We start from the raw sequence: 13,168 nt of genomic DNA, 5'->3' as shown, positions 1-13,168 counted from the left end.
GTTGTCTTGACAGGGGCCAGGGATGCATGGAAGCATCTGGGGTCCTGGCTGTACTTAGAAGGCCACAGGGTATTTGCTGTGGTATAGTGTGGGGGATGCAGGGTGGGGACTGACAGGTTCCAGTGATACTGTGTAGGACTAGGTTGGAGAATGTGTTTGTAACAGCTTTGAGTAAGCTAAGTACAATTGCAGACTTGGGTGGAGGAGAAGGGCTGCACTTCTGTAGTCTCATTTCAAGAGTATCCAAACGTAGTTGAAAAGCTTTAACCTTGTACTTTTGTAAGGAGCACTCTGGGCAAACACTGGCTTCTCTGAATTCTTCCAAAGACTAGGAATAGGTGTCCTGATAGCAGTGCAGATGCTCGGGCCTTGTGCAGACCGTCTGAATGGTCTTCAGGAGGCCGAATATACACGGCCGTATGCTGAATTGTTGGTACGAGCAGGCCTGTGAGACCGTTCGCAGTGTAACCTGAAGCCAGAGAAGAGGTGTGCACACCGGCGGCTTCATGAGCATTTTTAGAAATGGGACAGAGTTAGAGGCAGTGGTGGCAGAGAAGCTTGCAGGTGACTTTGTAGAGACGTAGCCATCTCTGTTCAGAAGCAGTGGGGTGGGGTGGGGTGGTGAGGCAGGCTGGATGGGCCACACCGAGACCACTCTGCTGGGAGGCAGGCAGAGGCTTCAAGGGCTACAGAGCCTGACAGAGCAAGGGTAGAAAGGCAGGCTTGAGAGCTGATGTAGATGGTGCCCAAGGGTAGGGGCAGGGAGGGCGTGAACTGACTCAAAGAGGAGCCCAGGGCCTGTGTGCATCCTGGGTTCGCCTGTGCCATCATCTTTCTGAGGTTCACTATGGGCTGGCATGCTCCATCACCTGGCCAGTGAGGCAACAGCCTGTGCCCTGCTGCTTCTTCCCAGATGTGTGTGGATTGAGAAGGAGAGCATCAATTCTGTGGTCATCAGTGACAGCCCTGCCGACCTGCACCAGAGGATGCTGGTCGCAGCTTCACTTTCAGTTAACGAGACTGGTAATGAGATGGCTTCTGTTATCTGTTGTCTCTCCTTTTCTTTGACTTGAAATTATGGAGAATTCATGCATGCGTATTCACTTGCTCAGCTCTTGTCTCACTCTGTGTGTGTGTGTGTTCTGTGTGTGTTGTTTCTCCCCCCCCCGTGTGTGAGCGTGTGTGTGTGTGTGTGTGTGTAAGAGAGGGAGAGGGAGAGAGAGAGAGCGCGCAAGCACCACATGTGCACAGGAGCCCATGGAAGTCAGAAGAGGAATCAGATCACCTAGAACTGGAATTAGAGTTGAGTATGAGCTGTCTTGTAGGTGTAGGAAGTGAACCTGGGTCCTGTGCAGAGCAGTAAGCACTCTGTACAACGGAGCCGGCTCTCCAGCTGTGTTAAGCTGTTTCCTGAGTGCAGTGGCTAGTTCAAACTTAAGCAACAAAGCATTAGTACCTTTTGTTTTATACAAGAATATGGGAATTAAATGATTATTGTTTCTCCATGCCTGTCTACAGAGTTCTTGGCTCTAGGAAATCCTGTTAAGATCTAAGAAGACACTGAAGACAATGGGCTCAGTGGGTTATCTCTTCAGGGATAAATGCCCAAGCATGGTCATGAGTCTGCCTGTAGGATGCGCAGGAGCCAAGGGCAGGACCCCGTGTCAGATCTGTACTACAGATGAGCCAGCTGGATTGGGAGCAGTGACCCTAACCTGTGTGTTGTGCTGGTTCTCTACCATGTGGCAGGGTCGACCATGCTCCTGAGAGAGACCTCCCTGATGCCTCACATCCCAGGCCTCCCAGCCCTCCTCAGCATGCTCTTCGCACCAGTGATGGAGTTACGGTATGTGTGGGCTTGCGTTTGTCTGCATGCAGGCTTTTGCACAGAGAGAATCTAGGTGGGGAAGAGAGTGTGGAGTCAGGATGTGGCTCATCCTGCACTGGTTCACTGTGTGTTTCTGTGTGACTCTGCATTGCATACTGCTCACTGCCCCTGACTTAGGAGATTTTAACCTCTCTCTCTCTCTCTCTCTCTCTCTCTCTCTCTCTCTCTCTCTCTCTCTCTCTCTCTCTCTCTCTCTCTCTCTTTGAGACAGGGTTTCTTTGTGTAGTCCTGGCTATCCTGGAACTCACTCTGTAGACCAGGCTGGCCTCGAACTCGGAAATCCGCCTGCCTCTGCCTCCCAAGTGCTGGGATTAAAGGTGTGCGCCACCACTGCCCAGCTGAGACTTTAACTTCTTTAAGTTTTAGTTTTATGGTGATGCCAAAGTAAGACTTGTTCAGTTTCTCTGGTTATTAATCCGACACGCTAGCGTGTGCTGAGCTATTCAGAAGCCCACTATAATTGATGCATTTTCCACTGTGGGTCTTTTAAGCTGGGATATAGTTATGGTTAAGTCTGGAGTGTGTACTGCAGCTCGGATGGTACTGTTCTGGGAGCCTCTGGAGCCTCTGGGACATGAGACCTAGACAGCGGGGATAAGATCACTGGGGCCAGGCCTGTGAAGACAACACCAGCTCCTGGGCTGGCCTGCTTCCTCTGCTTCCTGCCTGCTGCAGTGTAAACATCCAGAGGCCACTCTCCCTGTCTTTACCCACAGAGGACCTGACCTGAGCTCCCCTGAAACTGAACCTAGATAACCTCCCTCACTAACCTTCCTTGCTCAAGCTACTTCTGTCAGGCATTTTTTCACAGTGACAAGAAACTAACAGACTTGTTGGGTGTGGATCCACTGTCAGCAGAGGAGCGTCTGTTCTTGGGTTTTGATTATTCAAAGAGCAGTTTAAACACTTATAAAGGAGCAGACAGCATTACAGGCCATCTTCGGGCTTGATTGCTGTGAAGAAGCAACGTGACTAAGGCAACTCTTATCAGGAGAAAGTGGAGCTGATTTACAGTTTTAGAGGTTCAGTCCATTATCATCATGGTGGGAAACATGGCAGTGTCCAGGCAGACATGATGCTGGAGGAGCTGAGAGTTCTACATCTTGATCCATAGGCGGCAGAAGGGGACTGTGTACCACACTGGGTGTAGCTTGAGCATAGGAGACCACAAAGCCCACCCCTCACAGTGGCACACTTCCTTCAGCAAGGACACACCTACTCCCAACAAAGCCATACTTCCTGATAATGCCACCTCCTATGGGCTAAGCATTCAAACCCCTGAGTCTATGGGAACCATACCTATTCAAAACATCTTAATTAACTAATTAAAACTAGACAAACACATGTTGTGAAATTAGAAATATGGAATAGTAAATCAAAGTGGCACCCTGTTGTCTACAGCCTATGAGTGAGAGTTGAAGCTTTTTGGTGGCCAGTTCCAATGAGGAACCTTGTCAGCCTCTCTTCCCATGGGAACTAGGAAGCAAAGAGGTGAACTCAATAGACCATAGCTCCCTATCCAACCTGGGTTTTCCCTCGGAGACTTGAGTACAGAGACGTGTGATGAGAAGGTCATTATTAGGCTTTATGTCAGCAATATGGGCTTTCTAACATCTCTGCAGAGTGAGGCAACATGTCACCTTTGGTCACTGTCTTAGTTAAGGTTACTATTGCCGAGATGAAACTTGGGAAGCTTCCACGTCACTGTCTATCACTGGTGGAAGCCGGAACAGGAGTTCAGTAGGGTAGGAACTTGAAGGCAGGAGCTGATGCAGAGTCCATGGAGGGGTGTTGCTTACTGGTTTGCTTCCCTGGCTTGCTCAGCCTGCTTTCTTTTAGAACCCAGGACCACCAGCCCAGGGATGGTACCACCCACCATGAGCTGGACCCATCCCCATCAATTACTACTTAAGAAGATGCCTACAGCTGGATCTCATGGAGGCATTTTCTTAGTTGAGACTCCTTCCTCTTTGGTGACTTCAGCTGTGACAAGATGACATAAAACCAGCCAGGACAGTCACTATGACGATACACCTGGGAAAACAGCTGGGAAGATGACAGGTGTTCCAGCTTATTGTCAGAGTCTTGAGCCAGCATGCATCTGACTCTGCCCTGGGGCCTGTGGTAAGGCAGAAAATTAGGATAGAGACATGGCAGAGCAAAGCCACCCAAGTTAGTAAGTAGGCAGAGGGAAAGGAGGGGCCAGGGTCCTGGTATTCTTCAAGAACATGCTTTCAGTGACCCAGAGGCTCCACCACCGCCCCATAGGACTACAGGCAGCAAACTAAAACTTTACAGGGGTCTCTGGGGGAGACTTGGAATTCAAACCACAGTGAACTGCTTGCATTAGTTTTTTTTTACCTTATTAACACATAAAGCAGAACACAGGTATGATGACACACACCTCTAAAGCATAAGAGTTGAGAGGCTGATGCAGGAGGATTGTGAGTTCAGAGCTAGTCTTAGGCTAAATAGCAAGTTCAAGGCTGGTCTGGATTATTGGGTAAGACCCTATCTCAAACAAACAAACAAACAAACCGAAATGTAAGTATGTATGTATGTATGTATGTATGTGTTAACTAAGTTTGAACAACCTGGGGGGTCAGGTGCTATGCTGTTCTAATGAAACTAATAAATAGAGGTTGGAGAGATGGCTCAGCAGTTAACAGCACTGACTGCTATTCCAGAGGTCCTGAGTTCAATTCCCAGCAACCACATGGTGGCTCACGACCATCTGTAATGGGATTCGATGCCCTCTTCTGGCATTCAGGTGTAAATAAAGAGAACACTCATATACATAAAATAAATAATTTTTTAAAAAAACCTTGATAGTCACTCCTGGTTTCTTATTACCTCTGTTCTAAAAAGGTTTTATATACATTGAAATCATAACAAATTATATTAATAATGTGGTGGCATGTAGAATTTAAAAAACATTTTTAATTTTTATTGCATTTAAGAAAAATATTTTTACTTAAATTTATATTAATGTATTTTCTATTATGTATATGAGTGTTTTGCCAGCACTCATGTATGTACACCTGTACATAGCTGGTCAGAAGAAGATGTAAAATCCCTGGAACTGGAGTTAAAATTGCAGCCATGTGAGTGTTAGGGACAGAACTTGGGTCCTTTGCAAGAGCAGTAGATGCTCATAACTGCTGAGCCACCTCTCCAGCCCAGTGTCACCCTGCGCATGTGCAGGTCAGCGGACAACTCGTAGGAAGTTTGTGCTCTCCTTCCATCATGGGGGTTCCTGGGATGGAACTCGGGTCGTCTGGCTTGGCAGCTGTGCCTTTATGCCTAGTCATCCTGCCGACCTAAGAAACACTTTCAGATTACTCAAAACCTGGCTCATAAGTCTGAATTCGAGTTTCTAGTCCTTGAGTTTACTTATACACAGGGTCCCCTTCACTTTTATTAAGCTGATGAAGGAGACTTCTCATTTCCTCATCTGCTCCAGAGAGAGTTAATAGCCCAGGATGAAGGACTAGAGAGATGGCTCAGTGGTTAAGAACACTGGCTACTCTTCTGGAGGTTCCTAGCACCAACATGGCAGCTCACAAACATCTCTAACCCCTTCTGGGACAGGTGAGGGCACCAGACATGCGTGTGGTGCACATACAGACACACAGGCAAAACACCCATACACATAAAATAAAAATCTGTACAAAAAAACCCAACATTGGTAATATGAATTGATATTTTTAAAACAAAATCCCAATCATCCGGTTTTAACAAATGAAGACTTGGGAGCCAGGTGCTGGAATGAAAACCTGGTAGCTCAGAGAGGCAGAGAAAGCACCCAGCCGACCTTCCTCTTCAGCTGATGCCCCATATGGAAAAAGCCTGTTCTTCTTCACACTGTCTTAAGAACCCTTCCAAGTGCAAGTCCCTCCTTTCTACTTCCTGTTCGTCTCTCTATCCATCCTCCTGACTTCCTCCCACTCTATGGCTTTTTCCTATGTTCACTCCCTGTCAACTGGTTACTTGCTCTATCTCTTGACCTAAGGTGGACTTTATTTAATCCTGTTTACAACAAACAGAAAGCTCCTGGATTAACGGTGTGTGCTAGGGCTGAGCCCCACCACAACTGGAAACAGGCTCTCCCAGTAGACAGTCTCACGGTGTGATCAGCTATCATACAACAATAATTAAATTATCTTCATTATAGTGATTGATATTTAATCTGTATTTCTGCGTAAAAACTGAGGAATCACATAATTTAGTTACGGTACAGGTGCTAGAGAAAGCACCAGGTAACTTTACCAGCCACATATCTAACTAACCTTGAAACAGTGGCTTAACTTAACTCCTCTAAATGCTTTTCAGAGTTGACCGTGATGGAAAATGTTACACTGGGGTCCTTTGTGGTTTGGGATGGAATTCAGCTACGGAGGCCCCTATACTGCCTGAGCATGACATCGAGCTGGCCTTCGATGTGTGCTTCAACGTGGAGGACATCATTGAGGTAAGTGTGGCATTCTCGGCGTGGATTCTTCCCCACCCCCAATGGCTTTTGCACCCATGTGACTTAGCATCAACCACAGACTGTATGTGGTGATATGTTTGCCTGTTACCCATGGTGGCCTCAGCCAATGCAGGACACTCCTTATCTGGCTTGTTCTCGGTGGCCTACACTCTCCTTTCCTTTACACGGGCCTCACTTTGAGCTAGTAACACAGGGAGATAAAGAAACAACCTGCCCATGGTCTGGAGAGATGGTTCAATGGTTAAGAGCACTGACTGCTCTTCCAGAGGTTCTGAGTTCAATTCCCAGCAACCACATGGTGGCTCACAACCATCTATAATGGGATCTGATGCCCTCTTCTGGTGTGTCTGAAGACAGCAATGGTGTACTATATACATAAACTAAAAAAATGAATCTAAAAAAGAAAACAACCTGCCCCACTCTGCCTGGAGAGCAGCCACCAGCGGCTCTGTCACTGTACCAGACCCGCTGAGTATACCTGTGCAGTCAGGGCCAGTCTTTAGAGTGTGCCAATCAAGTGAGCAGGTGCTAATTAAAAATGTTTATTATTCTGTTTCTGTTTTTGTATTTTCTTATTCTAGCAATTCATGTCCATTTGCATTTACATAAAAATGAAAACTGACCTTTCTCTAAAAATACCTTGAGAAATGCCACTCTAGGGACTTTTCAGAAATTGCATGACACAGTTGACCATCTGTGTGAGGACCTGCAGGGAGGAGTGGCTGCATCATGGCATCTGTCCTAACTCCTAGAACACAGGCTGGCAGTGCCCTCAGCTTTTATTGTTGTCAGTGACTATGCTGTCACATGGGGAGACTTAAGGTGACTGGAGCGGTGGCTCCATCGTTAAGAGGCCTGGCTGCTCTTAAAAGTATTCCTTTGATCACAGACTTAGTTTTAAAATGAAGAACAAACATTCTAGAAACAAGTAGTCCCATGCATACATTTGGGTTTGGCACAAGTCTTGTGGGTATATACCAGAGGTTCTGTCTATGAAGGGCAAGTTGGCTGTGCAAAGGATCCTGATAGGACCATGAAGAAACGGTGCGTATTAGGCAAAGGGGCCTATTTCATGTCTGATCGCATCCATAGTAGCCAGTCTCCTGCTCACTAGAAACAAAATAGGACGGAAATGAACAGATGAGAGGCTGGGTGGCTGGCTTGTGAGGAGATGCAGGCGAGGCCCTTGCACATCCCAGTCTACAGCGCTGACATGACAGGTGGGCGGGAAACAGAGGGGCTGCCCTCTGAGGACTGGTCTCTTACCAGATTAAGCCTGAGTCTACTGGTGCTAGAGAGGTAGCTGAGAGTTCTGTATCTGCAGGCGGCAGGAAGAGAGTGAACCACTGGGCCGGGCTTGAGCTTCTGAAACTGCAGTGCCTACCTCTGTGACATATTTTCCCCTAACAAGGCCACACCTCCTAATACTGCCACTCTGTGAGCCTGTGGGAGCCATTTTCATTCAAACCACCACACTCAACCTACTTTTTTAAAGAGCCCACAACTCCCAGTCCAGGGATGGAACTACCCACGATGGGCTGGGCCCTCCCTGATCAATCACTAATTAAGAAAATACCCTACAATTTTTGGATCTTATGGAGGCATTTTGTCAGTTGAGGTTCCTCCTCTCAGGTGACTACTTTGTGTGTCAAGTTGACATAAGACCACCCAGAACTGACCCCTTGTCAGCTTGACACACAAGTGCATCACTGTTAAGCCACACCTTCTTTTCTTATTCATACCCAAGAACTCACATTAGAAATATAAATAATTTAAAAACTTCCATGGTATTTACAAATTAAAACACACTAAAATTTCAATTTCTTTAAACTATCTAATCTCTCTAAAAATCCAAAATCTCTGTTAGCTGTGGGCTTCTGTAAAAATCTAAATTAAATTAAATACCTTCTTCAACAGGAAAGAACCAGGGCACAGTCATAAACTGAACCAAGCAAAACCAAACTCCAACAGTGTAAATAATTCAATGTCCAGTTATCTGGGATTTGCTCACCATCTCCTGGGCTCCTCCAAGGAGTTCAGTCACTTCTCCAGCTCCGCCCTCTGCAGCACATAGCTTGTCTTCTAGGCTCCAGCTCCACTCCACTGCTGCTCTTGGTGGTCATCCGTGGTACTGGCATCTGCAAAACGCCGGGGTCTTCTCCTACAACTGGGCTGCACTTTCACCAATGACCTCTCCTGACCTCTAGCATTGCTGAGCCCCAGGCGTTCTCTATGACCCCTGCATGGTCTCCAAACCACCACACAGGTGACTTTTACACTACCAAGTTAAGCTGTAGCACAAGGTACAACTTTGGTCATGTCTGGAACACAGCTTCTGTGTGCTGACTCAGAAAACACTTCTCAGATTTCACCTTGGGGATGCTGGTCTTTTCTCAGTCACTGCTAATTTCTTAGCTCCAGCTGACCAGCATCAAGTGTCCGGTAATAGACATGTTTCACCTCCGTGTTGCCTCTTATTGATTCTGACTGACGCTTCAGCCCCAGCTGACCAGAATTAAATAATCTCAATTCAGAATAGCAAATGGCTCTGATAGTCTTTGACTATCATTTTGAAACTTCAAAATCCAGCCCTCCATCCTATGCACTGTCTCAACAGTCTCATCTTCCAGGCTCCCACAGAACATCCCACTGAGCTCTCAACACTCAGTGGTCAGGAGAGGTCATTGGTGAAGGTGCAGCCTCAGTGACAGTTGAAGTCCCAGGACTGAAGAGGTTAGGCAAAGAAGTTGCAGCAGAAGACTCCAGCATTCTGCAGATGCTGGCACCATGGATGACCCCCACGAACAGCAGCAGCAGTGGAGTGGAGCTGGAACCTAGAAGACAAACACTGCTGCAGAGGGTGGAGCTGGAGAAGTGACTCAGGGTCCTTGGAGGAGCCCAGATGATGGTGAACAAGTCCTAGATAACTTTGTCCCAAAGTCCCACAGTCCAGAGCACACAGGGATAGGATGCATGCAAGGACATAAGAGCCAGCAAGAAGGAAAGCTACCTGCCAGTGAGCAGAGCTGAACAGTGATGTATTACTGTTTTACATACGTATTTATTTACATATAGGAAAGTAAATATATTGGATTATAACCCAGAGTTTAAAATATCTAGGAAGAAAACCGATACAATAATTAGTTGGGGAAAAGCAGTTATCCCTAACAAAATTAGTCTAAGTTCAGGTGGGTTCTATGGGTCTCTGAGGACATGTGAGGCTTGATGAACTGAGAGGAGGGAGCCAGGAGGCTTGGAGAGTCCCCAGCCAAGCACCATGGCCACGTCCTCTGGTGCGGGCAGGTCTACCTATGGAGTGTGAGAGAGGGGACAGTGTCTCCCTTCTGGACAATGACAAACTCAAAATCTCCAACCAGAACAAAATCTTGTAAAGCAAAAGGCTGGGAAGCCATTCTGTAACAGAGAAGGCGGCATGGTAAGTTCAGGGTGGTTCTTGGACCCAGGTCCTAGAGGAGAAATGGGATGCTCACAGGAAATGGGTCCAACCTAAGCATCCAGACTTGTAGCAACGTCCCAGCGTTGGCTTCTCGGCTGTAACAAATGTAGGAGAGACTGGATATGGGCTTATGGGGCCTGGTCACTCTTCACTGCTATTTCTGTTGTTCTCCTAATTCTCTAGACTCTTAACTGATGCTAGTCACAGAACACAGTGTAAATGCTGTGGCCTGTTAGCTGTGAGATGAAATGCAGCTATATGTAGCCACATGGTATGTCACTATTCATTTACAGATTAATATTCTCAGGGCCGCCATCAACAAGCTAGTGTGTGATGGGCCAAATGGATCCAAGTATCTTGGGCCTGAAAGAATCGCCCAGTTACAGGAGAATGCACGTCAGAAACTTCTAGGGTAAGTATGGTGACGTACTGCTAAGGTATACACTAGGCAATATACAGTGTGTGTGTGTGTGTGTGTGTGTGGTTATTTTGATGTCTGGATCATTTAGGAGATGTTACAGGTAAGTTACTTAAAGTGGGGTTCCAGGACTGAGGGACCCCTGAGGGCACTGGGGTGTGGGTGTCCTGTCTGTATCATTTGGGGTTTGGGCAGAATAATCATCCCTCATCCATGTGAGCAACTTGAGGAAACATGGTAAGGTGATCGTTCCGTATGGCAGGGCATGGGGGGCAGGGGCCGCAGAGAGTGTTATATCCCTGCCCTTAGTTACACACGGGGGCTGGGTGGGGTGGAGAGAAGTGGACTCTGTTACTTGGAGACTAGGTGGTCCCTTGACAATCCCTCCCTTGTACCTTTCACCTCTCATTGCCATTCCCAACAAGAGTTCAGAGGGCAAGGGGTGTCCTTTGGTGCCCTCGGTGGGCTACCTCCGCTTCCCAGGTGCTAGGACTATAGGCATGTGCCAGAGTACCACCTGGTTTTGTATTCATTCATTCATTCATTCATTCATTCTCTCCCTCTCTCCCCCCTTCTGTCCCCCCTTCCTCCTGTAGCTGGAATTGAGGTTTACTGTATATAGATCACCCGGATATATGCCCATGGGACCCAGCAGTCTCCTGTGGCCTCCGATGGCACTGTCACCCCAGCCCAACAGAGACAATGATGCTGATTTGAGGAGTAGATTTGTTTTAAACAATTAAATGATTTTTAGTTGGTGAACTACTCAGTTTAATAGAGGTTACTTTCAAGAATACAGGCAACTTAAAAACAAAAAATTAAAAAGAATACAGACAACTTATGGGCAACTGCACAATTAAAATAATATTTTTTCTAATATTTTTATTTAAAACAATTTTTAAATTTAAATATAGTTGATCATATTTTCGCTCCAAGTCCTTCCAGATCCTCCCCTTCCCTACCCACCCCCAAGTTCTTTCTCAAAATAGCACCAACCCAGTACAGCAACAAAAATCCCCACAATCAAGAAAACAAAATATAAGCACACCCTAAGAGAAACACAACAATGAAACCCACCAGACTGTAACCAATAAAACCACACAAATCTCTGAAGTTGATTTCCTGTTGTTCAGCTGCTCCTGAACATGAGGCCTGTGTGGAGAGGTGACATCCCCAGGGACGCTTTATTGGGGAACAGATTTCTCTCTCCCAGCAGGTGTGACAGCTCAGTTGCTCATCTTTATTCTAGTGGCTAGGTATTCATTCATTCATTCATTCATTCATTCTAAATATAACAAAATAAATATAATGAAACAAAAGTTGTTACTTCAGAGTTGGGCAGGACAAACCAACAGAAGGCACACATGTCAGAGGCACACTCAGGACTCCTGTAAAAACACTGAACTGGAAGCCATGATCCACACAGAGGACCTGGTACAGCCCCACACAGGCCCTGTGCTCGCTGCCTCAGTCTCTGAGCTCATGAGCTTTTCCCGTGTTGATTTAGAGGGGCTTGTTTTCTCGGTGCCCTCCTTCCCTATTGGCTCTTACAGTCTTTCCTCTTCCTCTCCCAGGGCTCCCTGAGCTCCGAGGCAGGGATTTCATGGAGACATCCCATTGAGGGCTGAGTGTTCAGGGGTCTCTCTGTGTGATATTCGGCTCTGGGTCTCTGTATTTGTTTCTGTCTGCTCCAGGAAGAGGTTTCTCTGATGACAGCTGAACAAGGCAGTGATCTTAGTGGACTCTGATTAGGAGTCATTTTATTAATGTGTTTTTCTTGTTCTTTTAGAACAGAATTATTTGGTTTTTTTTCCCTAGGTCCTCGGCTACCTAATCTCAAGTCACCCAAGCAGTGTTGTGTATGGGTTCCATCTCATGGAGTGGGCCGTAGTCAAACCAGACATTGGTTGGTCACTCCCACAAGCTTGTGCCACTATTGCCCTGGCATATCTTGTAGGCAGGGCAGGGTGTAGACAAAAGAGTGTGTGGCGGCTTTGTGTTTATGTTACTCTTTTGATAGTGTCCAGAGACACTGGAACCTCGGGGTGGAAGCGCTCTGTAGATGCCAGCTCAACAACTCCATATTTAATATGGGCGGTGTGTTCACAGTGGGGCCTTGCTGTCAGTTGGTGGAGATTAACAACCTGGTTTGTTTAGGGATTCCCACGGAGCCCTTTGACCCACAACTCAGTTGGATGTAACCCAACCCTGGTATCATAAACAAGAGATGACCTGTCTCCCCCATTATTTGGCATTTTCATTTAGATCGGCTTCATGTATGTATGTATATAGTATGTATGTATGTATATTTATATGGATTTTATATTTACATATTTATGATATATTTATATGTATATATTTTAAAAGAAGTTTCTACTGTATTGTTTCCATACTAGCCCTCTAATGCCCCTTAATTTTAGCTGTCTCTCTCCATATTCCCTTCCCACAACCCTTCCCCCTCCTCCCTGCTTGGTCCTCCAATTCCCTCCTCTCCAACAACATCTCTTCATTCTGTTTCCCTTTCCTAACAAGACCCATCTGTTTCATCTGGTCCCTTGTTCTGTACCTACTCTCTGTGGTGCTATGGATTGTTGCTTGGTTATCATTGACTTAACAGCTAATATTCACATATAACCAAATACATATTATACTTGTCTTCCTAGGTTTGGGACACCTCATTCAGGATGATTTTTTTTTTTTAGTTCCATCCATTTGCCTGTAACTTTCATGATGTCATTTTTTTTCAGTAGCAAAGTCATGCTCCATTGTGTAAACATGGCATGTTTTCTCTATCTGTTCCTCTGTTCAGGGGTTTCTAGGTTGTTTGGAATTTCTGGCTGTTTAAGAATAGAGTAGCAGCTAAGATGGTCGAGCCAATGTACTTATGGAGGGAAATCCATCCTCTGGGTATAT

General features: G+C 46.2%; 1 protein-coding gene across 2 annotated transcripts in view; it reads left to right on the top strand.

The window, feature by feature from the left end:
- Tdrd9 (tudor domain containing 9) overlaps positions 1-13,168 on the top strand; it is a 94,013-nt gene that overhangs the window by 68,573 nt on the left and 12,272 nt on the right. The window contains exons 31-34 of one of the 2 annotated variants that reach the window (XR_013106558.1): positions 914-1,023; positions 1,750-1,846; positions 6,221-6,359; positions 10,145-10,249. Coding sequence is in view for 1 of the 2 variants with exons in the window: in XM_076921032.1 (XP_076777147.1) it covers positions 914-1,023; positions 1,750-1,846; positions 6,221-6,359; positions 10,131-10,249 (465 nt within the window). In the remaining variant the exon portion in view is untranslated. Of the gene's footprint in view, positions 1-913; positions 1,024-1,749; positions 1,847-6,220; positions 6,360-10,130; positions 10,250-13,168 lie in introns of both variants that reach the window. The other variant, XM_076921032.1, reaches the window with a different exon arrangement.

Source organism: Arvicanthis niloticus, chromosome 23 (assembly GCF_011762505.2).
Source record: "Arvicanthis niloticus isolate mArvNil1 chromosome 23, mArvNil1.pat.X, whole genome shotgun sequence".
NCBI lineage: Eukaryota > Metazoa > Chordata > Mammalia > Rodentia > Muridae > Arvicanthis > Arvicanthis niloticus.
The sequence above is the reverse complement of the archived record's forward strand: the minus strand, read 5'-3'. Positions and strand labels throughout refer to the sequence as shown.